The following is a 25,996-nucleotide window of genomic DNA, read 5'->3' on the forward strand; positions in this document are numbered from 1 at the left end:
ATTTTAAATTTACATTAGAAACTAGTGATGAATTATAACAATTGTAAACATTTTTAAATTATCCTCAATAACGTTAAGTGTTTAACTGATAATCAAAGTCAATATCATATTATGACGAATGATTGTAGAAAATTAACTGATTTTTTTAAATTAACGTATACTTATTTAGCTAAAGTTTTACATTTTTTGACATATATTCTCAAAGAAAACAATACAAAATAAAACTAGTTGTGATACCATTGAGCAAAATCCGTCAAGAAGAATGTCAAAATTGTTGTGAGTTAACTAAAACACAGCTTTCCGATAAGATTACTGAAATAGCCAAAATTATTGATAAATAAAAAGATAAATATGGTGTTTTTTATGTTGACCTGATACATAGAAACTTGTGTAAATGTTTGTAAAAAAGCCTTTATTATTTATTTTCAATTATATTGAAATTTTATAATTATACAATTATTGCTAACCAATGTCGTCATTTGAAGGGTGACAACTTGAGAATTTGCTCCAGTCTAATTTTTAATAATCATAATCTTCATGACCGGGTAATACTTTGAGCAAGATCATTCCTCGTTAAAAATAATTTATAGTCTAAGAAATGTAATGAAAATGGATTTTTATTCTAAGTAAAGACACTTAACGTTTTATTCTAAATTATTTAAAAGTCCAAAAATAATCCGATTTTAATAATGTTTCTTTCTGGTATCATAATTAGAAACATAGATTATCACTGTATCATTAAATACAAAACATTATATCTAAAACAGTCCGAGCTTCAAAATAAAAGAAAACGTTTCCTAATTATTTTGTTTATAATGTTTAAATCTTCGTTTCTAACATTATATCCTTAAATTTTTTTATGTAATTTCGAAACTTAAACAAAAAGTTTAAAGAAAAAACTATGTTTATCGTCCTAAAACTCCACTGAAAATTAATGATTTATTGTCGTTAAATAATTTTAGACAATTTTTGTATTATCTGTAATAGAGTTTAGTTGTTAGAAAATAAACCGCGAGCAAAGCAAACGGCTTTGTGAAGTAATTGGTTATTAAATAAACGTGTGCCATTCTAGTAAGATCTGAAATCACGCTTCTGTAGCTAATTGGTGTATACATATAAGTATGTTAGATGTAACATCACTAACTACAATATTCAAATTACCGTTCATAAAGTATGTAATCAATCACACAATTTTTCTTTTTTTTTTTCAATGTTTAAAAACAATTAAAGCATTATGATTAAACTCGTACAAAAACTTTCAACGAGTAAAAGTTTTCTTGGACCATGTAAGTTTTCATTATCATGGTCATCATTTTGGAATTTCCTATGACCTAATCAACTATTGACAAACTACTATAAACTCTACAAGCATTGTATTCTCCAGGCATGATGACTGTACATTGAATACTTACAGGACAATGGCACCGGTTTAACGTTATTATGACCACCGTAATTCGCTCGAAATCGCAATAAAATACGCAGTAAAAGGTTAAGAGGGAGTTGTGAATATGTTATAAAAAAAAAATACTAGTAGGCGCAACAGCACCGGGCAAGAGCGAAACCGGATTGGCGCTAAAAAAATGAGATAATTTAATGACAATAATAATAATAATAATAATGCGGAGCACACATGCTGCCGAATGGCTCAGACAACGACCGCCAGGGAGCGTTTATTCGCAACAGACGCCCCCGGAGCAGCAGAGGATTCCTCACCGTTAGACAACCGGCGTCTGCGCCAGCCGATGCGTCGAGAGCATGTATATATAGTACTTAACTCTTCAAAATAAACGTATAAAACATCTCATACATTGAAAATACTACCGGATTACTACTTTTATTACTTTTTCTTCTTCTGCATTTCACTCCACACCTCAACATGCTTGCGAAACTCGTCTACATTTTTGGGATTGTCGGTAAGTAACTTTGCAAAGAAATATCATGTCTATCCATAAACTGTCGATCAATTAAGTCTTCAGTTCTTTATATGATAAGTTTGTTGCCTGTATATAATTTATAAGATAAGCTGATATTTTTTTGAAAATTTAACAGTATTTATACATACAAATTTTATTTTTATGGAACCCGGTGTTGAATTACTTTAACGAAACCCATTTTTGAAAACATTTTTTTGGGTCTACCCAAGCGAAAACTTACAATTTCTTCGTGATTAGTTGAAAAAATACAATTAACCTTTCGTACATTTATCAACGTGATTAAGTTTAGGTTTTCAATTATTTTAGATATGTTTTAAGGAACTAAATCAAGATAGGATTTTAATTTAAAAATTAGGTTCCGTTAGATTCAATTAATATAAATCAGCCGGCATCGTATATGTCTAGAACGTACACACGTTTAGACCCTCGTTATTATTATTGGCGCTTCTTTTATTCGTACGGTTTTAACGACAATTTCAGCAAAAAAAACGAATATAACATGATGAAATACGAGTGTGCGGTACTTAGACGTGTGTAATTCGCGGTTCACCACAAAAAATTACCATGATTTACTTAAGTCTTTGACTTTATATATTGTGGTATTCGAATAAAATATTCGATGTTTACTTGTGAATAAAATGTCTTATGGATAGGGCTCGGATTTCTATACATTTTGCAATTTTTTTTTTAGTTATTATAAGACTATGCTCTTCAAACACAAAAATTTAATTTATTTGTATATTATATTTATAATTATTAATTATTACAATTAATAATTAAATATTCATTAGAATTAGATTAACTCTTTTTTTGCGTACAATAATCGTAAAACAATAACTATTGAAATAAAAATTATAGAAAGTTATATTTTTAATATCTTTAGTGTTACCAGTTCAATTTTTATGATGGTAATTTTTATAAAAAAAATAGTTAAAAATCAATTTTAACACTGTTTTTAAATTATCTCATGTAAAATTGTTGATAATTTCTCGAGAAATCGTTTATCTTTGAGATCATTTAAAAATACTTTGGGGCACTTTTAAATATTTTTAAAACCTATTAATGATACAGTTGATAAGCTTTTGTTTTTTTTTTTATGTGTCAAAAAGTTACTGATTGAGGTAATTAAATAATCAATGTAGTTCAAACATTGTAATATTTTAAAATTTAATTTGTAAACAGTCGTTGTAATTTATAGACTGACTGCTGTGTCGCTTTTCAGCATTCTCGACGCTTATAGTTTCTATAATAAAGTTGATTTTAGCTACATCCTTTTAAATTTACATTTAACCTTAACCCAGTAATTTTTAGTTACTATGTAGATAAAATCATTGCGCCGTGTTGTCTTATTACCAATTTTAACGTTTTTATTTGTCAAAATATATATATATATATATATATATACCTATCGTTTTGGACATAAAAAAGTTATTTTATTAAATATAAAAAACAACCAGCGTATGCTATTGTTTGTACGTACGCAGGAAAAATTAAGAGGGAAAAAATTGGCAGTTTTACATCGGGAAATTGTTCCGTCGTATGATATTTACGTGTACGTTTTGATGTATTGTAATGTATTGCAAAATTTCCCGTCCAGCGCCATAACACTATAAGTCTGCCGTCACCAAGTGTATGACAATCAATTACAGGTAACTGGATAATCATTGACAGTACATTCAGTACAGTGCAGCAATGCATACAGTTCTAAAACACGAGTATCAAATCATGACACATTAATTTTATTTTGTATAGTATTTTGACGTTGTATTTATCTTATCACTTTTATTATGACCCATTAATTACACACATTTCAGTGTTTAATTATTTATAATTACACAGGTATCCGTACAATTATTCAATTTTCCTAAAAATACAACAAAGTATAGTTTCAACTTTTCTTGAAAAATTATCGTTTTCACTTTTTCAGTATTGGTTATACGAAAAATATGGTGTGTAATGTATTCCGGCATAGGAAGATTATAGGTTTCACTTTTTACTTCGCGGTCTTATCATTAAAATTTACAAGATATCCCTTAATTCTTAAAAAAAAAAAAGTATTACATATTAGAAATTACTTCCTTAACGATAGAACCACCTTAACCTCCCCGGATCATAGCAATTATCCATTTTTCGTTAATACAGTTTCCGGCAGGTGAGGTATTTAATTTAGCTTCTTCGGGTATTACCGTATAATTTTTAACAATTTGTCTTGCACGCGATAGATCCGTTCATTGTTTGAGTCTAGTTCAGAATTGTCCGTNTTTAACAATTTGTCTTGCACGCGATAGATCCGTTCATTGTTTGAGTCTAGTTTAGAATTGTCCGTCTCACATAGGTGTTTAATAGGAAAGCATCCATCATTATTACAATAATGACATAATAACATGTTCCACTCGATTTAAGACTAAATGAAACCTCACAGTGTTCGTAAAACAAACAAAATTTGTGCATAATTTATATTTTATTTTCGAAATTCGAATGCACTTTTCTCATCAATCGTCAACCTTCAATATTTATTGAAAAATTCTCATTCACTGAAAGATAATAGAACAGCGAGATTTATAATCATCATTTAGACGGACCGCATCTTGTAAGCGGCTTTTAGTGTAATAATGTAGTTTAATCAGACTAAACAAAATTCGTCAATCAATGTTAAGATACAAACACCACCCTAAAATACATAATATCAATTGGTGCGTTTATGAGAGAAGTAATCTCTGACTGGACACCCAGTGATATTTTTAACAATTATTTACAAATTTATTTTTGCTTGATCAAAATAACGTTGTACATGATTAAATACTAAGACTGAAGTATTTATTTCGCATCTCTTCTTATATAAATAAACTAACAAATTGTCGAAAAAAATTGCTCCTTTGTTACTCAGCAAATGTGTTTTATGTTTTATCGCCTACGCCGTAATAAAAATAAACACAACAATCATACTTTTTATTTAAATGGAATCGCCAATGTTCTCACATTAAAATGTATGTATATTAATTACTGTTTAGTTTGTGTATGAAGTCGGTATATATACTCTATGAAACATTAGAATCTAATTATTAAAAGAACTACGATTAAACTGTATAAAAAAATATATATAAATATTTTAAAATAGACAAATGTGATTGTTATGATTTTGTACTTTATATTATAAAAAATATTATTTAGTTTATAATTAAACGAATGTATATGAAATTGCAGTTTACGTGATTATAACATTTCTATTTAATTATATTTGTTTTCGTAAGATTTCATTCGACTTGATTCATTTAACATTAATAGCTGATTCCACTAAATAATTCAGTACCTTTAGATATAAATATACTTTACGCTTAATTAATCAAGTGGCGTCTCATTTTTACGGTAAAAAAATGTCATTTTTGCCTATCTGACGAATCTTTTAACTAGTTCACTTAGAATGCATATAGAATGGCAAGTTTCCATCAAATGTTGCCAGTGAAACGTTTACCCAAAATAAAAACTGCATGAGAAATAAAACGTTCAGGAGTGTTTCATGTTTTCTTTATATGTTTTTACATATTATTATTTTTTTTAAATTTACTGATGAAAATAGATTTTTAATTTCTATTAAAATAATAACTCTATTTTGTATTACATTGGACAACAAAAATAAGACAAATATTGCCTTTAATGAATATTTAAACAATTAAGAAACTTTTTAAACTTAACTATTAAATAAATTTTACCTAATTGCTTATAAAGAATTTAATTCTCACTAATATTGTCAAAATATTTTAACAGAAATCTGTTACAATAATAACATGATAATAATAAACAGAACGAATATTTATACACCACATATCTATTTCTACATCGTTTTAATTTACCTTAAAATGTCAAGTTTTGACAACATTTCATGCTCAACATAGATTACATTAGTTTGTTTGTGTTTACACAATGTAATACGAATTACAATGAAACATTGTGACCTTAATGATGTACCCATTGGGTTATACTAATATGTGATTTCAAAAACTGGTGATATTAGCATATTAGTATGAGGCAATTATGAATTATTTGTCAGAAAACGAACTGTATGAAAATAATGCATGTCACATGTACAATCAACTGTATATCGTTTTTGAAAATATGGTTGTCAAAAATTCAGTTTCGACATCTTCAACTTTATTACAAAACTTTATTGTTTAAATAATTAACTAAAATCATCCTTAAAACTTCAATATTTTCATTTATTTTTGCTAAAAAGTATCTTAATGAATGTTTTATGTTAGACTAGATTCTCTAACTATAATATATCAAAGATTTTTATTTAAGAAGAACTAGCTGTTATTTCCACATTATTTATTTAAAATTTATTCTGGTAATTAGGAAATTTATTACTCTTGATTGAAATTTCATTGATGACTATTATTAATGAGAAATAGTGCCGGCATTATAGATTCAAATCTTCTCCTTTAAATATCTTTAAATCCATTTCTATTAAATTAACATTTAACAATGCAAAAGGTCGAGAATAGGAAAAATTACAAATATCAAATCCACCCGGAACATGATTTTTAACTTCGCCGACGATAAATATTAATGTAATTATTCCGTACATTTATAATTTATATGTTTTTCCAAAGAAGTTTAAAGTCACCTAATCAAAATAAATAAACAATAATAATAAATAATACTCGCATTTTACTTTGAAATAAAAAGAAATGTTTACAAATAGTTTTTTAATAATTTTTAAAAGAATATAAATTCATATTTTCCAAACCTATGTAAATGTAGAGATTTGTAAAGACAACACTGTTCAAGTTAATACTGGAAATTGCACACAATAAATCGTGAATACCTCGCGAATGTTGAATATATATTAGTACAATATAACTGTAGTTGACTTTTTATGTGTTGAAAACAGTGCCGTCGCTTGAACTCGGCAACTTGACAGATTGCCGGGGCCTGGTATCTTTGTGTTGTTTTTAGGACCTTGCACTTCTACACTTCTATATACTTATATACGATATCAATTTTGAATCTTTTGTTGTCAGTGGTGTATAGAAATAAGTCTATACATCCGTGTAAAATATGGAAGAGGAGGGGATCTACCCCATCTGGTTGTTAATATGTTTTCCAGGGCTTTGAAAAACCTTGCGGCAGTACTGTTTGCAAAGCTCTCGTTGACTAGCCATACGATAGCCCAACGTTGCCCAGCCGTCAATTACACAACTATAAAATAAAAGCGAAATGATTCAGTTTATTGCCAAGTGTCAAAGAATCACAAAATCATAAGACTGTTTAATACCAAGTTATAAATTAACATTTTATCGATATAAAATATCAAAGTAACGCTGTGAAACTAATTTACGACTGTATATAATTATTGGTCGATTAAAATCGATCAGGATAACTGCACTCGTATACAAGCTATAATTAACAATTTAGCTGCATGTTATTATAGTTCTGCATATAATTTCCCAAAATGAATGGATAGAGTTTGAATTTCATTTACCTAACAATAACACAAAAATTCTTCAGAATCAAAATAATAATTAATTTGTTTCGCGAATATAATTACTTATAACTACTGCGATTGGTTTTTTTTTTATCTTAGCCCATCACTCAAGTGTCGTATTGACTAGACCATTCGATATCCAAAACTATCGAACAAACGTAAGTAGTATGACGATGAAGTAAGATGATAACTATGATTTCTTGGCCAAAGTATTTTTAAAAATATTTTAAACCGAAGTTTCTAGTTGCAGTGCACGTCATTCTATGAAATTCATGTCCTCCCGGCAGTCGTACAATACGATTATTTGTATACGTTTAGTAAGAATATTGCAATATTTTAATCTGTAGCTTTTGTTAAATGATTCGACATTATAATCATAAAACTTCCGGCCTCGATCAAAGTAGTCTACCTTCGAAGTTAAAGACCTATAACCTCACTAAATTTTTCGTTTCCCACGAACGCCTTAACTCTTTTTTACATAATTTTTATGATTCAATCTAGTCGGAAGTATTTGGCGATGTTTATCATACATTCGAATGGCTTACATTTTTGACCATTATTATTGTATAATTTACAACTTTGTTTTGAGCCCATCATCACACATGTTTTTATTTACTCGATTGTTAAACGTATATAACCTTTAAAATAGCAAACTAAATAGTTTTTATGTTTTATTAATTCAATATCACAAATGTTTTTTGTTCACTTATAGCATTAAAAAAAATTCTAAATTACTTTACATTAACTTTTTAATAACCGCTTATTAACACATTTCACGGCAATTTGGTTGCCATCGACGTTTAAATAAGCGCAAGTTAGTGAAGTAGCTCTCAATTTACTACGCTGTGATAGATATAATGGGAAATACCCAACGTGCCTTGGCCGAAACTAATGATGCACGCGAATTTTCAAAGCACAGCGAAATGCGAGTAAAAAAAACTCATTTTCACCTTTGTTCAAATGATAAAACAATTAAACGTTTAATGACGTGCAAAAGTTTTCACGTTATTAAGTAGTCGAAGAATTTTTTTTTGATAATTTCAAGATTAGCTTAGGTCGTTAGAGTCATTTTGTAACGTTTCACTCGCCAGTAGCATTTTTCTAATGATTTTTTGTAAATAGTTTTTGCGCATAAAAATACCGAAATACATGCTAAAATAAGTCTTCTACCGATATTAGAAAAACGAATTGTCGTAGGAGTTACGATTCAATGATAAATTTTCGTGATTTACGGTCTGCACGCTCATTTTCGAAGTAATAAGATTCGTCGATCTTGTCCTTGTGAAAGTACACATACCACACATGGAACCCGAGACGATATCAACTGGCTCGAGTTTTGATGAGTGTTAACTGTCACATTTCGAAAAGCTGGAAGTTTACATATTTCCCCTTTGAAGTACGCAGCGATTTCCAAAAGGATTTCAACTCTTAACTAATTACTCATTTATAAACCAGACATTCGATAGCGTGTGGAATTTACGAACAAATTCAGTGGGGCTAGTCATTACCATTTTAAGGCACTCTTAATCGAATTCTAAGTTGTATTTTACGGAAGTCAGACTGTATATTGTACAAGCCGCTGACGAGTGTAGACTCTTGTATTTTTATTGAAATCAATTAATAGCAATCTTTATCTGAATCCTTGTGACGCATCCGTATGGGCGTTCCGTTTTCGCATATATTACTATCATTACCATTACACTAATTCGTTATTGTTTATTTGAGACGAAAGTCATTTCGTACAGTGCCCCGTCCGTTTGATTTGACTTCCGCGACCCAACATGACAAATTCTTATATATTTTTCGTATGCTAATTTGTATGACAGTCGCTTTGAATTGCGAAAAAGGAGAAATCATTAACCCTTCACACACATTCTACGTTCTTCATCGTTACCCTATACAATATATACACACTGTACTAGTACAATCACCGCGTGCCGTGTAATTATAGCATTTATTATTCGACACATAATTACTACTCGCGCAAATATCATTCGGTTTTAACCTTCAGCCTGTCAAACAGATAATACGGTAAATACGGCACGTATTGGTTAATATCGCTGTGCGCTTCCTGTGATGTCCACAGGATATAGCGATAATGAATTTTCATCGTTTGTTAATTAACGACTGATTAACAGACGCTATGGTCCATGTAACCAAATTTTTCACACTATTAGTGATTCTCTACTAGCTCCTTGTAAGCATTGCCCTTGAAATTTATGAAGCACTAATAACACCAAAATATCCTTCTCAAAATTAGAAACTTAGTTTCTTTCGGAAAGTTCATTCATTCAATTGTGATGAAATATTTTACACTCGATAGTCTTGAATTTTTCTTTGAATATAAACATAGTGATTACATACTATTTATACCGTCGACCATTTACATCTGGTGGTAGATTGTAAATATTCTATTGTTCAACATTATTGTGTAAAACATTTTAAACGCTTTGCAGTTGAAAAGAAACACGTTCCACTAAAATCTATTGAAACGCATTGGTTTTATAACAGTTACTATTTTGGGATACATAAATTAATAACTACATATGAATTTTGTTACTGATGATTATTGGTGTACTGTTGTTTAGAAAAATTTTATCTCAAAGTACTAGATCATTCTTTTTATTTTATAAAGAAGAGGCAAGTTACATTAACAACGCAGGATAATATATTGAATTCCTTTGTGATTTTGTTAAATAGTATTGGCGATAGATACTTTTAAAAATGCACACGATCCTTGTGACGTATTTTTCAAAGTCCGCGACATCACTACAGTTGTGATAGAAGATAAAGATGGAAAGATCACTTATATCCTTCATGTCTATTCCGTGGAAATCGATTAGTTAATATTAAAATTAATACTATCAAATTTTCTAGGCTTTCAATGTGACCAATTAATAATAAATTTATTGTTATTATTGTTCTCCTATTCAGAGATTTCACAATAAACAAGATGTGTATCGGTTTTCTATGAACGTTTGGTGAAATTTGATTGTACGATGTTAAGTTTGTGCACTGCGACACACGCTAAATAATACTACATTGTATAACAATGTCAACCAATAAGATTTTTGCATTTATTATGAAAACTAGACGATTCTGAAGAATTCAGAAGACAAATATTTTTTTTGCAAGTCACCAACACTGCGAATAGTTGATAACATACACAGTTATTATTATTATTATAGTCACTAAGGATTGTAATAAGTTTGTGTTTATAATTTATCCATTAATCACAATCGCCTTGTCCCAAGATAATTCATTACGAAATAACATTGCCCTTGGAAACCCAATTGTCCCACTAACATAAAACATATGACAAAACTTGTTTTTATTAATCAACCCCCGTCGTTTATTTAGATCATACTATGATGAGCTATATTTAAATTAATGCCTGTAATGATCGCCGTAAACAAAAATCTCCAAGTAAAAATTTTCTAATTTAATTTACTTAAAACACTTGCTGAATTAATCAATTAATTGAATCAATATTTCTGTTACACTCTACACACTCAGTGTTTAGGTTACTTATTCCTTATAAACTATACAGCGTTTTAAGTAAAAAATTTAGATAGTGTAGATGTTCTATTAATGATGTTGAGGCAACTTTTAGAAAGAAAAGTTCATCTGAGAAATAACTGCCTTTAATACAACATGTAACGAAATTCGTAAAATTTCGATAAAATTTTACTTCAGTAAAATTTTTGATTGCATAATAGTTCTACTAAACATCAAACTTTTACTGTTATTATCAACTGAGTTACTAAATTTGAAAAATATTAGAGTAGCAAAAGGAAATTTCACCTGTTAGCTACCGAGTAGACATAATTTATTAATAAAACAAAGTAGATTTCACAGTTGGTTTGTTTGTTTTAATGTCATAAACTTTAATCAAACTTTGATTACGTCATTTGCCTAAAACAATGGGGTTATATTTTGACACGTTCTGTATACAGTAGTACGAAAAGTAAAATAATTAGCAGAGAGCTGTATTGAGATAAATTACAAATGATTGTTTTAAATTACACAAAATTGTTTCATGGAATATTGAAACATTTTTATAATTTCGATTTTTTAAGTTATCGTCACTACTTATATTGATTATGACACTAATTTAAAAAGTAGAACTTTGTGCTCTTAAAATATAATATCTTCAAATACTTAATAAATAGACACACCGTAGGGTGAGCTTTGTCACTTTCGGAAAATACGCATAAAATATTTAATTACTTGAATATAATTGTTACGTTACTCTAATGGCGATCTCGTGTTTTCCGCCTTCATAATTATTATATGAAGGTTGACGTTTTAAATTATCTATACTATAGGAGTTAATCATCCGCAATTTATTATAAAATACAAATTCACTTCTAAACCTTTTGCTCGACCAATGAATATTAAAATTTGTCGTATTATGTTGCAGGATTGGTTTGTGGGTCAACAACGGCCAATTCTGATGAAGACAAATCGTTTGGCTATGACTCCGGTGAACTTGGTAAGTGCTATTTTATATGGTATCACTGTATTATGTCACGATAAACATTGTTGATAACTAATGCGACGTAGGCGCCGTGCGAACCCGTTAGCACATGTTTACATTTACTAACGCTGTATAAACGAAACGGTAGCTGAGGTCAAGGTAGATCTTTTTATAGAGAGGTCGAGGTCGTTGGATGTTCAAATTACCAGCGGAGTTGGAGAAATGTAAATGGTTTTAATGAGTGTCTATAAAATTATTAGTAACTTCATGTGATGTACCTAATAATATATTGTATTCTAGTTCAATTGTACGAAATCTAGTTGTATCATATTTGAACGTCAGATGAAAGTCATTAACCTTATTGAATATCAATTAACACACATTTTACTACCGATGTTAAGTATAACATGTCTTATGTCTCGTTCATTTTTTTTTGACCGTTAGTTGACAATTTAGAAATAAACACTATATTACAAAAAAAAATTTGTTTACACCAATCGTTACACTTACTCAGTGCAACTTGGCACACGTACCCGATGCTCATCATTTTTTACATAAAAATATAATTTATGTACTACTAAAAATTTAACATATTCTTAGTCTAATTTTTCAATAATAAATTTTGTTAGCTATGACAGAAAAAATGATTAGTTGTTATTTTGTTGGTCATTTAGTTTTATTTTACTGGTCGATTTCAATTACAACAAGATTGGACTGATTGCTAAAACTAGAGAAAATTGTTCTCTCTTAGTCGTTCTTAAGTAAAATGGACCAATTCGATATAATTTACTCTAATAAATACAGTTTAAAATAATTATAAAATAAGTTTTACTATTTTTTGAAAACAATTGAGAACGCTTAATTTTCAAATGCGTGGATAGCAATTAATAAAAATAACTTATATCAATAAGTCATTTTCATTTTATGTTTATTTTCGAAATTTTTATAAATACAGTTTCTTACTTTGTGTAAAAAAAAAATTGTAAAGTTGCTTTTGAATGGTATACATAGTCGTATCCAATAAAATATTATTCACCAATGAAATTCTCAACATTTATGAACCAAAAAATTATGCATTGTATAAAAGTAACAAAACAAATAATTTATTACTTAGATATAATATCAACAATTAATTATTTTGATTTCTTTGCCAACAGATCCTCCACACTGGGCCTCCAAGTATGAGACGTGTTCCGGAAAATACCAATCGCCAATCGACATCGATGAAAATTTAGTGACCAATGTAACTTTACCACTATTGCGTTTTCACAATATCGACACGCTGCCCACAGCAACGACCGTAACGAATAATGGGCACACAGGTACCTACTATACGTTCTATATTTCTTAAAATATTTTATAATAATGTTATTTGTGTATGAGTTGTTTGAAATTATTTGCACGTGTACGTTAATAGTGAAAGCTATATAAAAACCAATTATTATTGGTTAGGCAGGCGTTGGTGTAAATAGATTGTAAATATTGATTGAATATATTTACAAATGCAACGCGGTGTCAATATATTTTACTTAAATAAAAAAAATAATTGATTTACATTTATGACACACAAATTTTTTTTTAGTCTGCAAAAGATAGAAGCGATTTAAAATGATGATTTCATATTCTAATTCCTTCGCATTGTAAATTAAAGTTAGTTAAGTGTTGAAAACATTCATTGCATGTATGACTCATAAAAATCTTTTATATTCACTTTAAAACATTACACGACCCTACGCAACTATCATTATTTTAGAGAAAACAAATAAGGAACACAATTGGTTTGCTTAAATTATAATATAATAATTTATCAAGTCGTATACAAATATTTTTTAAAGTTTATTTTCTTCCAAAGCCAACCATCGAAATCTTTTCATTAAATAGGAATTCATTTTTAGCATTGAAGCCTCCGATTATAAGCTGAGAAGGTATTGGTTTCACTATATTATTTTTTTTATGTCTGTTCATGAAAATTATCAGTTTTCACTTTTTTTTCACTTCAGTTTTCAGTTTGACTATTTTTGTTGATTTCAGAACCCAATTTTAATCTATTTGAAAAGATTCCCTCAATTTTAGAAATTTAAAAGAATATCTCAAAATTACGCTACCGGTAAAAATAACATTTTCAAAAAATTGTTTCTTCATTTTAAATCTGCTATTAAGTTTATTTAAAAATATTAATTTTAATGAAATTTAGATACAGTGTATTAGAGACAAAAATATATTTGGTATGCTTTTTATGAAAATTAATAAAAAACCTTAATACAGAAATAGTAGAAGAAGTATATTATTGTTGAAAAAAGAAAATGTTTCGACGATTTATCTATTATGAAAAAATGAACTCTCAAGCTAAACATGTATATAACTTACTGTTATTATGTTTCACTTTGGTTGTAATGTTGAGTAGACTATTTAATAAGTATCTTATGTAATTAATTCAATAATAAAAGACTGTAATGCATTATATTCCTCAAAAAATTTAACAGGATTGCATCGAACCGTTTATTAAAATAGTGTTAAAATAGTTTTAAAGTTTATGATTTCAGCTCATTTATTAATATAAATAGAAAATTTTATAAAATTATATAAAATATCCTAAAACTACAATTAAATACAGATTATTTTTTATACAATTATAAGAGGAATTAAAATATTAAATAATTGGCTTAACTTTATGCTTTAGATAGTTCAGATATACTTACAAATACTATATTCTAATTGTTTTGAAAACATAACTTCATAAAATTTTACTAACTAAAAAGTGATAATATTGATTTAAAAATGAATTATTTGAGTGCTAATCAATATACGCGCAATTTTTTTAGCGTTCAAATGAAATGATGCCCTGGGAATAATTTTGCTTTTAACCAAAGTCCGGCGATAGTCGTCTGGACGGGACAGACGATTAGTTTTATGTTAACTATTGTCTTTAGCGACGAGTTCTACTGGCCTTGATAAAGTGATGTGGTTTTACTATTCGCCACATACACATATGATGAATATAATTTGTATAGGCAAAGTTATTGAACATATAGGCACGCGGTTGTTAGCTAACAAATGATCAAGGTCCAGGGACAGTCAAAAAAGCAAGAAAAGAAGATATTCATTTAATTTGTTTCCGTCAGTGAGAATAATATTGTCCTACAGTGTTAATCGCTTGACACCTTTCATAGCTCCTCGGCTATGTATGGACACGAGTTCCTTCAACTGCGCATTTTTTACTTTGAGTTCATCGATTTGTCTTTCATAATTTTTCCGCAACTTTTCCTCCTAAAAATCAAATGTTTAAACTCAACTTTGATCTAGTCCATCTACAAATAATTAATCACCTCCGACTCAAATGTAGATTGAATTGTTCCACATTTTATTTTCAATTCTTCTAATTGATTTTCCTTCTTAACAAGCATTTCAAAGTAAGAGTCGTAAGTCTCGGCTAATAAAGTTTTTATTGTGTTAACTGAAAATAAGTCCAAAAATTAAAAACTTAAATTTTTATTTTTATTCTAGAATAATAATTATACAAAAAAAAAAAATTACAATTTTTTCTTTCTTAATAAATGAAATTTACCCAATTTTGAATTTTGCTTCATTACAGTAGTATTTTCTATCTTTTTGTCTGATTCCAAACTGTAAATCTCCTAGAAACAAAAAAATATTTAATATTCACTTAGAGACAATTCACAAAGCAATAGTATAAGAATGTTTTTAAAATGACAAACTAAAAGTTACTTAAATTTCTATGATTTTATAATTTTATGGTGTTGTTCAATATTGATTGCAAATTTTTATTTAAATTACCCTTGTATCTTACTTTTTTTACTTCGGTTATGGAATTTTGTAGTTTCTGAATTTCTCCTGTATAAAACACAAAATTTAATATTTAAGCATCGAGTATTGACTTTAAATTTTAAAATTAATATTTATTCAAGATCTTAACTATAACATTTGAATACCCGTTATCATTGGTTCGTAATGTTGTAGCTCTTTAATAGCAACTAAAAGAATTTCACATTGTTTAATACACTCTAAAAAACTTTTTTTTTTTGATTCCAATTTTTGAATATTTGCTTTTAATATTATCGCGTTTCTTTTGTATACAACAATTTCCTGCATTTTATGGTAAATGTACTGAAAAAATATATAAAGATTATATAATTGCTTAACTTATTTTAGTAAATGGATTTTAAATATATTTTACGATTACAGTTTTATTCTTCTCAAATAATAATTCCACTTGTTCAGAAGTTTCCATTTCTTCAGATATGGAATTGTTTTCCATTATAGAAAGACGAAATAAATAATTTTATTTCAATAAAAAAACTGTTAAAATTTTTCACTTAACAGTTCAAACGCAAGAAATTAATTTTTAAAAAAATGTATTTTATACAAATACTTTATGGAAATCATCATTGATGTCACACAGATGTAAATTTATGGAAGATCATCGATGACTTCACGTTTGCTTATTTAATAGATGTTTTAATACGATTATGGCTTTTTTAATATTTCAGACATTCTAGATAACTTTTTGATTGATTAGTCTATTTTAAATCTCATATGCTTATTATTTTCTAATCGTATTATACTTACACGCAATCATAGATATATATATATACGAATAGACTAGAACCTAATGAACTTTTATGCGTATTAAGTTGAAACTAAAAATTGTTACTTAATAGGATGATTTTTTATGGTAAAATTGCTTATTTTGCATTAATTCTATGTAATAATTTAAAAATAACACATAGAACATCTAATAGAATATGATAACAAATCAAATAATACATTAACACATAAAATGCCCTTGGAAAAATCCTCTCATAAAATTCACGATTTATCATTCATTCGTAATCAATTCAATTAAAGGTCTATACAAAAAACAATGCAACTTACTACACATTTCACACATTTTCGTTATAGTACAAAAAATGTATCACAAAATTATGCTTATTTTGTTTTCAGTTTTGATTAATTTAGCTTGAATTTTATTAAAATTAATTGAAACAAATATAAAATAATATTATTTATCTATCTCAATAATAAAATTATGTAATAAAAAACTTATAAATGTTATTTTCTAATAGCTTTAAATTACTTTATTACTATTTGGGTGAACATTTTTTTAAATAATAATAATAGATATTAGTACGATATGAGGACGGCTGATGTGAGCATAGATGATGTGGGAGATTGTGTCAACAATTCCCAAAAAATTTTTATTGTTCGAAAAGTTTATCATTTTTGTCTTCAAACTTAGATAAAAAGTTTTTAAGTCATAAAAATAGTTCTGCTCAATTTTTACAGTAAATCAAATTTTTTACCCACATATTTATTGGTAGTGAACTTTATTTAATGTTTTATGACTTACAAATGAAATTTTGTTTAAACCTAAATATTTGTTACTTGGTTTTTTTTTAATATATATCAAAATTACGGTTTGAATTATTACATTTTTTTATAGTATCTACATATCAATATAATTAACAAGTTATGATTTATTAGCGTACTCAATAACTATGTTATATAAGTATTTTTTATTTATTTATACATATTAATATTAATAAATATTAACGATTTATATATAACATGAAGTCCTATTATAATCAATTAAATTTTAAGCGATTTCTATTTTATATTTTTATATTGGATACATATACTCACGAAAAATATAAAACGTATTAAAATGTAATACACTTTTTTTTTAGTTGTCTTGCAGTTGAATTATACATCCCCAATCATGATTGGCGGTGGACCTTTAACGCCAATTTACAAGTTTATTCAATTACATTTCCATTGGGGTGTCAACGATTCTTTTGGTAGCGAAGACCTCATAAATAATCACAGGTATGTTGTTTAGATATTTCACAATTCTATTTTTACTATTAAGAACAGATGAACAAACAATTCAATAGTGATTATGACACAAAAAAATTAAACTATTAAAGGCATTAACAAATTAGTCGCTAAATTATCTGCACAATAATTAGTCACTAATTTTAGAAAAATATACATGAAAACTCTAAATTTACAGTCTTTTTAACTTAATTCTCCAGAGAACAGAAAAATATTTTTACTATGATGTTATTCAATTTTAATTAAACGCTTAGTAAAATTTGGTAAAAAATTTCGAACTTTAGATTGTCTTCATGGGAAAAATAAATACCGTATTCAAAAATATGTTATTTTTGTATTAAAATTTGTGATTTTATACTNCCGTATTCAAAAATATGTTATTTTTGTATTAAAATTTATGATTTTATATTTCTATAACTTTTTATAAAAATACCTTATTTCTTCATATAGAAAATTAAAATCATTCATTTCTAATGTTTTTGATGTATTTATTGTCGAATGAGGTTTAACATGATAAAAGGTTTTAAATACAATTTTAAACAATTTTACTTTATATTTATTAATTTTTTAACTCTATTTGAGTATTGCTGTTAACATGTTACTGTATATATTATTTCTAAAAAAATGATTTTGGGTTTCGCATATACATATAATAATGGATTTTTACAATTATAATCATTTTTTATAATACGCTATATTGAGTAGATTTGTTTAACAACTTTATGATTGTTTTTCATGTCTGTCCATAAACATTCTCAGTCCTCACTTGACCAATATTGATGATCAATACGTCAAAAGAACAGTTTTTAATCTAGTTGAACTGTTAGTCATCAAATATTGGAAAAAATATGTTGATTATAGAAATTTAGACAAATATCTACTGTAAAAAATAGCAACTTCAAAAAACACTTTTTTAAATAAATATCTTAATCAAAAATAAAAGTATAAAATTTTTTTTTATACTAAATTACACAGTAAAATCATATCACTAAAATGAAACATTTTTTAATCAGCATAAATATACTTTGTTAAAACCACGTTTTTACGCTGATTTCAAATTTGCAATTAGATTTTATCCATCGCCTCTTTTTTTAAGATTATTAATAATTTATAAAAACAAGTATTTATGTTTAAAAATTGTTTTTCAATATATTAAAAATAAACGTGTAAAATTTCTATTCAAAATGTCATGTTACACCTAATTTTTTAGTCCTTTAAAGTTGATTTTTATGAAAGCTTATAATTTAAAAATTTTGAACTTTTAACCTTTTTTTAGTTGCAAGTTTGAAGTTAATACCATTAAATAGAAAATTTTATGAATATTTTAAAATGGTTTTGTTTAGATTGATATATAGTCAGGAAATATTATAATTACTATCTAAATTAATTTATGAAAAAAGTCTAAAAATTTCATTAAAACCACTTATTATATTTTTTGTATTGATACCGTAACTAATCATTTCTATGTAACTCTTAGTGTTTTAATAGATGCTACAATTTAAATTTTCAGAACTATATTCAGTACAGTTATATCTTATAGTATTCTAAAATATAAAATATTTTAAAATATTCCGTGTCTAGTTTCATCTATGATTTCGTTTGCTAATATGTTATTGAATTTCATTTTAACCTATATTTTTTTTGGTTATTTTTATATATATATTAGTACTCGTTTTTACTAATAAGTAGTGATTTCGAAAATTATAAGTGATAGGAAAAATCACATTGCAGAATTGAAATCGGCTCAAAAAATGTATAGTACTATTATAGAAAATTAAAGTATATTTTAGACTCTGATAAAAATTCCTTGCAGATAATTTATTTATAATAACAACAAATTATCTTCTGTAAAGTTTTGTATCTAACTCTTCAATTTTTATATACGTTTGCCATAAAAGTAACAACTACTTTACAATTTATTATAATTTCTTCGTAAAAATTACAATATTAAATTATTGAATATCAATTTCATACTAAATTTAATTATTCTAATTAGGATTTATATATATATATATATATATAAATCAATTACTAATCAGGATATAATTATGGAAATAGAAGTTAATTTTGCTTTTAGAATAATCAAACAATTTCTTAAAATTAAAGACTATCTACAGATTTGCATTAAAGCGTTTCTTATGATAGTGATTTTAACCATTGTCAGATATTATCTATGCTATGTCCATACTGTTCCATGACCCCACGTTGCTATCCTTTTTATTTTTAATTTTTCGTTTATTGTTACAGCTATCCTATGGAACTTCACATGGTTTTTTGGAACACCGATTATCCAAGTTACGACGTAGCAACCACTAAAAGTGACGGTTTGGTGGTCTTAGCTTCATTTTTTGAGATCAGAGAAAAGGACAATCCTGTATACGCTGAAATTGTGGAAGCGTTGAGCCGAATTCGTAATCCCGATCAAACCACCGAATTACCTGTTGGTAACACTATAAGATCTATGTTACCAGAATCCACTGAACTTTATTTTACCTACAAAGGATCACTTACTACACCACCGTGTCTTGAAGTAGTACAATGGATCGATTTTAAACAACCAATTTGGCTATCCCATAACCAAGTATGATAAATAACAAACTGTTTAAAGTAGATTTTGTTTGTGTTGCTTTATGTCACAATTTTCGCTTAACTTTTATTTAAAATTTTATCATTGAAGAGAAAACTTTTCATATTTAGTCAAAAGTTCTTAGGGTTTCATTTGATCACCAGTGAGGCGAACCATGATTAAATTTTAGGAAAAACACAGTTTCAATTATTATAATTTGAACCTGTACCTTTAGATATAGGTTCAAATTAGTCTAAAGACTTAGAACCGAAAAATATCTTCTTTAGAAGCGTCTTAAACACTTTTTTATTTTTGGTCATTATTTGAAAATAAAACTTTTATGGAGCTCATGCCTACTCGGCCTACTGGCCAGGCATATCACTGTTTACCAGAGCTTAACACATATAAATTGAATAAGGTTTTAGGAAGTTTAGTTTATTTAATGTGTTTTAAATGAAGTTAATCAAGAGATCAATTCTTTTTGCGTATCATTAATTTTATGCCAATTTAATGTAACAGAATATTAATGTTTAATATGAACATAATTACACTGTAATTTGTGTTTCATTGTACTCTTAATTTTTTTTATTTTATATTTCAAAACTTAATAAAAAAACCCCAGCACAGAGGGATCGCGATACAATGGGGACGTGGCATAGTTGTGTCCAGTATAGATTTAATCTGACAGTGATTAAAATCAATATCATAAAAAGGCTTCGATGCAAATCTGTAGATAGTGTTTAATTCTAAGAAATTGGTGGATAATTACAAAATCAAATTCTATTTTCTTAATTATATCCAGATTAGAAATTCTTAGATTCAAAAATATAATATATAATTTTTATAATTAATTGTTTTCAAATTATTATTGATTTTGATTATTAATATGTTAATAATAATCATTTTTAACCTACTTATTCTTATCCTATAAAGTGAAAGTTTATAAAAAAAAAAATGAATTTATTACTATAACTTTTAACTCAACTTGCATGTTTGAAATTGACATCATTAAATAGAAAAAAAATGGTATTGTTAAAATTAATATGCAGTCAGAAAATTTTATAATTTTTTTTTTGCATTTTTATCGTAATTGATCACTTAAATAGAAATCGTAGAAATCATAGTAATCATTTCTAATTAACTTTTGGTGTTTAAAATATTCTACAATTGAAATATGCAGAAATAAATTAATTTTAATGATTTACTTTAACCAAAAAATCAATGAAAAAAAAGTTGTGTAAAAAGATTTACACAATGGATCATATTATACATTTTGATTATAATTGTAAAAATTCATTGTTAAATTCAGGTGAAACTAAATATCATTTTTTTTTTTATTTACGATTTATATAAGATTAATATACAAAAAAAAATTAGAATGTTATAGCCTAGTAGTAGCACACACAAATAAAGTTAAAAATTTAATAAATTACAAAGTAAAATTATTTACTTTTGTATTTGAATACTTTTATTATATCAAATCTATTTCGACAATACTTTAAAGATATTAGAAATGAATGATTTTAATTGTTTGTATGGATAAAGCTGTTTAAGGTACTTTTTATTTGATTAAGGAATTTTTTTTTAATTTGTGAGGATAATATCTTCAACTAAATACGAATTTTAATAATTTGACGTGTCGTTGAAAAAAGTAGGTCGAGTGAAGGTTGGAAAAATAAATCACAGCCACAAAAAAAACACATAGTAAAATAATATTAACATGATTTCTTCTTATGAGGGGAGACTATAGTGACATACACAAAAAAACAAACACATCATAGTAAAATTAATACCTTCTCACCTTCGCATCGAAGCTAATAATATTTTTTACAATATATTATGCTATTGATTTGTACACTCCTTTTAGATTCGAAGCGAAGCTGAGAAGGTATTGGTTTTACTATGATGTTTTTTTTTTTTTTTTTTTGTGTCTGTTACCACTTTTTCTCAGCTCACATCGAACGGATTTCTTTCAACGATACGTCAAAAGATCACAAATCGTATCTAGTCGAAGACATTACCCTCTAAAATTGAAAAAATTTCCCTCGTTCCACGTAAAAGGGCGAAACCTCCAAAAAAATTACAAATTTAAAAATCGTTAATTTTCGAAATTTTTTCAATTTTTTTTTTACTTAATATTGCCATAACTTTTTTAAAAATAAACAAATCAATATAATTTTTTTTATATAGATGCATATTATTATCTTTCATTTGGTATATATTTTTTATAAATCTGAACCTTTATTTGCCCACAGGGGGGGATTTAAAATGACAACTTTTTCACAAAAAATTTACTTTTTCAACTTAACTTTTGAAAGTGTTCCGGAAAGTCTGACACTTATATATATATCATAAATTAAAGCTAATATAATATACTTTATCATGAAAATCTATTCAGGGTGAAAACAGACATCAAAGTTAATAAAAAAAATACGATTTTTGTAAAAAAATTCTTTTTTATATTTTTAACTTTATAATGCTATAACTTTTTGAAAGATATATGGATCAATATAATTTTTTTTTTATCATTTATGTTTTTTTTTCTGATCCCATTATATATGATTAAATTTAGATAAGTGAATAATGTTTTTTATTATTGTCAATGTGATATTTTTATGAAAAAAGTCTGTTTATAATTAATATTCCTGCATAATGAATGGAACAAAATAAAGAAGAAACTAAGCGTAGTTATTTTTTTTTGTAGAAATTACCTTATTTTATTATATGTTTCATCTTATTATTTTAGAGTATAAATAATTTTTTCTGATATTTATTATCAATAAATTAGTTAAAAAAACTTATTCTATTTTTACAGATTCAAGCATTTCGTATGTTACGTTCCAAACACGGGCAACTAACGCACAATGCCAGACCAGTTCAAGAACTTTCTGGTAGACCTATTTGGTACAACGTTGGAGAGTTTTCTATGCTAAACGGTCCAAAACAGAAAGACAGTAACAGTTCTTTAAAAGTAAAAGAGACTAGTGCACTTTTATTTTTAAACATCATTGCATTATTTCATCGTCAACTATTTTTCTAATTATTAATGCTTAATGTATAGAATGTACTATTACTATATTGGTATTTTTTGGTTATCAATTATCCTTTTAGATAACAACAATCGCAAGTATCACAAATACCTAAATATCTTTTTTTTATTATATTTTAGACCAAATCATTGTTTTAGAATAAGATAAGATGAAATGAAATTTGTAATCACATTACGTTATAAAACACGTTATGTTTAAAATTCGTATCACATGTGATAGATCTCAGTTGGCTATTTAGATTAATTAAAAAAAATTACCGTGCTTGAATCTAAATATCATCTTAATAATACTTACTCTTAATGTCTTTGTACTATATTCAATAATTAAAAAAAAAAAGAATATTTCCTGATAAAATAAAATTTATTATTTGTTTTATTCGCATATTTGTTGAAGTATATTATACATACAATTGTTAGTTTGAAATAACAGCTGTGTGTTTGTTGATAAAATCACTTCATTATTTTAAATTAGTATGTTTAGATATTTATTATGAAAATCCAGATAAATTTCTAGAATTTAGGATAGTGGAAAACTTCACCCCTCCATACTTTCAGCACTATGATTTTGTTTATGAGATGGTGACCAGACCTCCGTAATCTGCTTTCAATATAAACACCAACACTTTGAGTGATACATATTTTGTAACCCAGTTTTAAAGCATATAAAAAGTTATTAAATCCTTGTTATAATAAAATTTAATTTTTAAAAATTTTATTACATTTTTTATTAAAGTTGTACATTAGATTACTTTTTTTGTTTCGATAACTAAATTATAACTAAGTTACTTAAATTAAAAAAGCAAGTAAACTAACATAATTTTTATTTATAAATGAGTCGCGAACAAAAAATATAAAACCATTTATATCATTTTAAGATGACATTTTACTATTATACCCATCGTTAGATTTTTTTTTGTATAAAAGTTAATTAATTTAGACGTAGCTTTGATGAAAAATAAGAATTTTTGTGTTATGATAGTAAAATTTGTTATTAATGCAATTTGAATTATTATGTATCATCTTAAAAACAATCATAAAAAAATATTTATGATTGTTTTTATCCAAATGCATTTTATTTCATTGTATACTTAATTAGGAGCAATTTTCAAACTATGTTAATTAATTTATTATAATTTATACTGGTATTTATTATGTTCTTTTTTTATATTTATGAGTAAAATTTTAATTTTTCTATGTATTTTATTATTTTTTTTTTTTTTTATTAATGACAAAACTTTCTATGTTTGACAATTTATTATACAAAGTGTTAGTGCTATCCGACTTGAAAAATTCATAATTATAAATCACTGGTAGCAAATTTGAACAGAAATGACCTACAGCAGCCCACATAGCTATCCTAACCCTACTAATTATTCTACTGATAGAATATTGAAATATTGAACAATACCAATCTTAGTATTTCGTTATATCATACATTTTTTTGTTTATAATCTCTAACTTTTATTTATTGTAATGGGTTGTTATAAGGTCTATGAAAAGTTGTGCTAAATTTAATTTTTTTATTATTACTTTTTAGTCGGATATTTTTTTTAGAATTTCTAAAGGTAGCATCAAAGTTTGGTTGGCTTTGTTGATTTTAACCAGTTCGCTTAATGTAACCCGACTAGGGGGATACAAAAAAAGCTTTCTTTGTTGTCCCCATGCATACGCTTATGATAATATGATATTAATGCTACAAATAATAACTATTGAAATTTATTAAAAAATTCAAATAATTGTTATAATAAGTTAATGTACAAAATATAACATCAGTTTTTATTATAAGATGAAAATTACTTTTGTTGTAAACGTTGTGTAGCGTAGTGAAGATTTATTAAAGAAGGGAAGGAATAATCTCATATAAGTCATTACAATTTTTTTTAGCGTTAAAATTGCGCAGAGGTTATATGTCTAATATAGAGAGGTGGATAAAAGAAATCATTCAAAAGAGGCCAAAAATGATATTTCAGTTAGGCAAATGATATCAAATATAAGTTGATTCTATTAATTAATTTAGTATTGAATAGGAATAAAAGTCAATCCTATATGAAAAATTTGAGAGTTATGAGAAAGATTTGTGTATCGGATAGGACTTTAGTACTGAAACTACTAAAAAATGTAATCTCAAGTAGCGAAATAATAATAAGAATATGATCTTATATTCTTTCTAAGATGTAATAAAGCAAATGTTAAGATATAATTCAAATTCGTTTAGATGACGTAGAAATAATTTAACAGGTATAATACCACCGGCGATATCTTCTCATTAAGGAATCTTGTGTATATTTTTATAATTATTTCATTGTAAACCACAGGTACAAAATATAAAAATGTTTAGTTCGTCTTATTATATAATATAACAAGGAAAAAATCGCTTTTCTGCAAAAATTACTTAGCATGCTCTGTTTGCAAATTGCATCTATGATGCAGACTCGTATACAAAGAAGAGGTAGGGGTAAAGTCATACAATGATAAAAGGTTTTACAAACAAGATAAATTTTACATATATATGAAAAAATGTATTCTCAAAATAACAATTTTTACGTGGAGAGAATTTGAATGAAACGTGAAATGGAGTGAGAAATTGAAAGTTATGACTTTTTTTTTTTTATTAACATAGTTGAATATT

At 26.5% G+C, this 25,996-nt stretch overlaps 2 protein-coding genes across 3 annotated transcripts; one reads left to right on the forward strand and one right to left on the reverse strand.

The window, feature by feature from the left end:
• Window positions 1-1,703: 1,703 nt before the first annotated feature.
• On the forward strand, window positions 1,704-25,986 carry LOC126905791 (carbonic anhydrase-like). The gene is made up of 6 exons (XM_050685848.1): window positions 1,704-1,913; window positions 11,843-11,914; window positions 13,057-13,221; window positions 17,605-17,743; window positions 20,000-20,333; window positions 23,134-25,986. Exons 1-6 carry the CDS (start codon window positions 1,877-1,879, stop codon window positions 23,356-23,358), a joined length of 972 nt encoding a protein of 323 aa, XP_050541805.1. The 5' UTR covers window positions 1,704-1,876; the 3' UTR covers window positions 23,359-25,986.
• Window positions 14,572-17,645, reverse strand: LOC126905796 (uncharacterized). Of its 2 annotated transcripts, none has more exons than XM_050685860.1 (6): window positions 16,101-16,176; window positions 15,850-16,024; window positions 15,708-15,751; window positions 15,465-15,534; window positions 15,226-15,353; window positions 14,572-15,166 (listed from the first exon to the last, which is right to left on the reverse strand). In XM_050685860.1, the coding sequence occupies exons 1-6, from the start codon at window positions 16,173-16,175 to the stop codon at window positions 15,038-15,040; spliced, it is 621 nt and encodes a 206-aa protein (XP_050541817.1). In that variant the 5' UTR covers window position 16,176; the 3' UTR covers window positions 14,572-15,037. The 2 variants fall into 2 exon arrangements, with proteins under 2 accessions (XP_050541817.1, XP_050541819.1); XM_050685862.1 differs by lacking the exon at window positions 16,101-16,176 and adding an exon at window positions 17,561-17,645 and having other exon boundaries at window positions 14,610-15,166.
• Window positions 25,987-25,996: the final 10 nt, after the last annotated feature.

Source organism: Daktulosphaira vitifoliae, unplaced genomic scaffold (assembly GCF_025091365.1).
Source record: "Daktulosphaira vitifoliae isolate Bord-2020 unplaced genomic scaffold, ASM2509136v1 Scaffold_4, whole genome shotgun sequence".
Lineage (NCBI taxonomy): Eukaryota > Metazoa > Arthropoda > Insecta > Hemiptera > Phylloxeridae > Daktulosphaira > Daktulosphaira vitifoliae.

Bases quoted from the DNA above. Each gene is read 5' to 3' on its own strand.
- LOC126905796 (XM_050685860.1), bottom strand. From the start codon at position 16,175: ATGGAAAACAATTCCATATCTGAAGAAATGGAAACTTCTGAACAAGTG. The intron at 16,025-16,100 runs GTAATCGTAAAA...ATATTTTTTCAG, and splicing joins TATTTGAGAAGAATAAAACT to TACATTTACCATAAAATGCA. The intron at 15,354-15,464 runs GTAAATTTCATT...ACTTATTTTCAG, and splicing joins GAAGCAAAATTCAAAATTGG to TTAACACAATAAAAACTTTA.
- LOC126905791 (XM_050685848.1), top strand. From the start codon at position 1,877: ATGCTTGCGAAACTCGTCTACATTTTTGGGATTGTCG. The intron at 17,744-19,999 runs GTATGTTGTTTA...TTATTGTTACAG, and splicing joins GACCTCATAAATAATCACAG to CTATCCTATGGAACTTCACA. The intron at 20,334-23,133 runs GTATGATAAATA...CTATTTTTACAG, and splicing joins TTTGGCTATCCCATAACCAA to ATTCAAGCATTTCGTATGTT.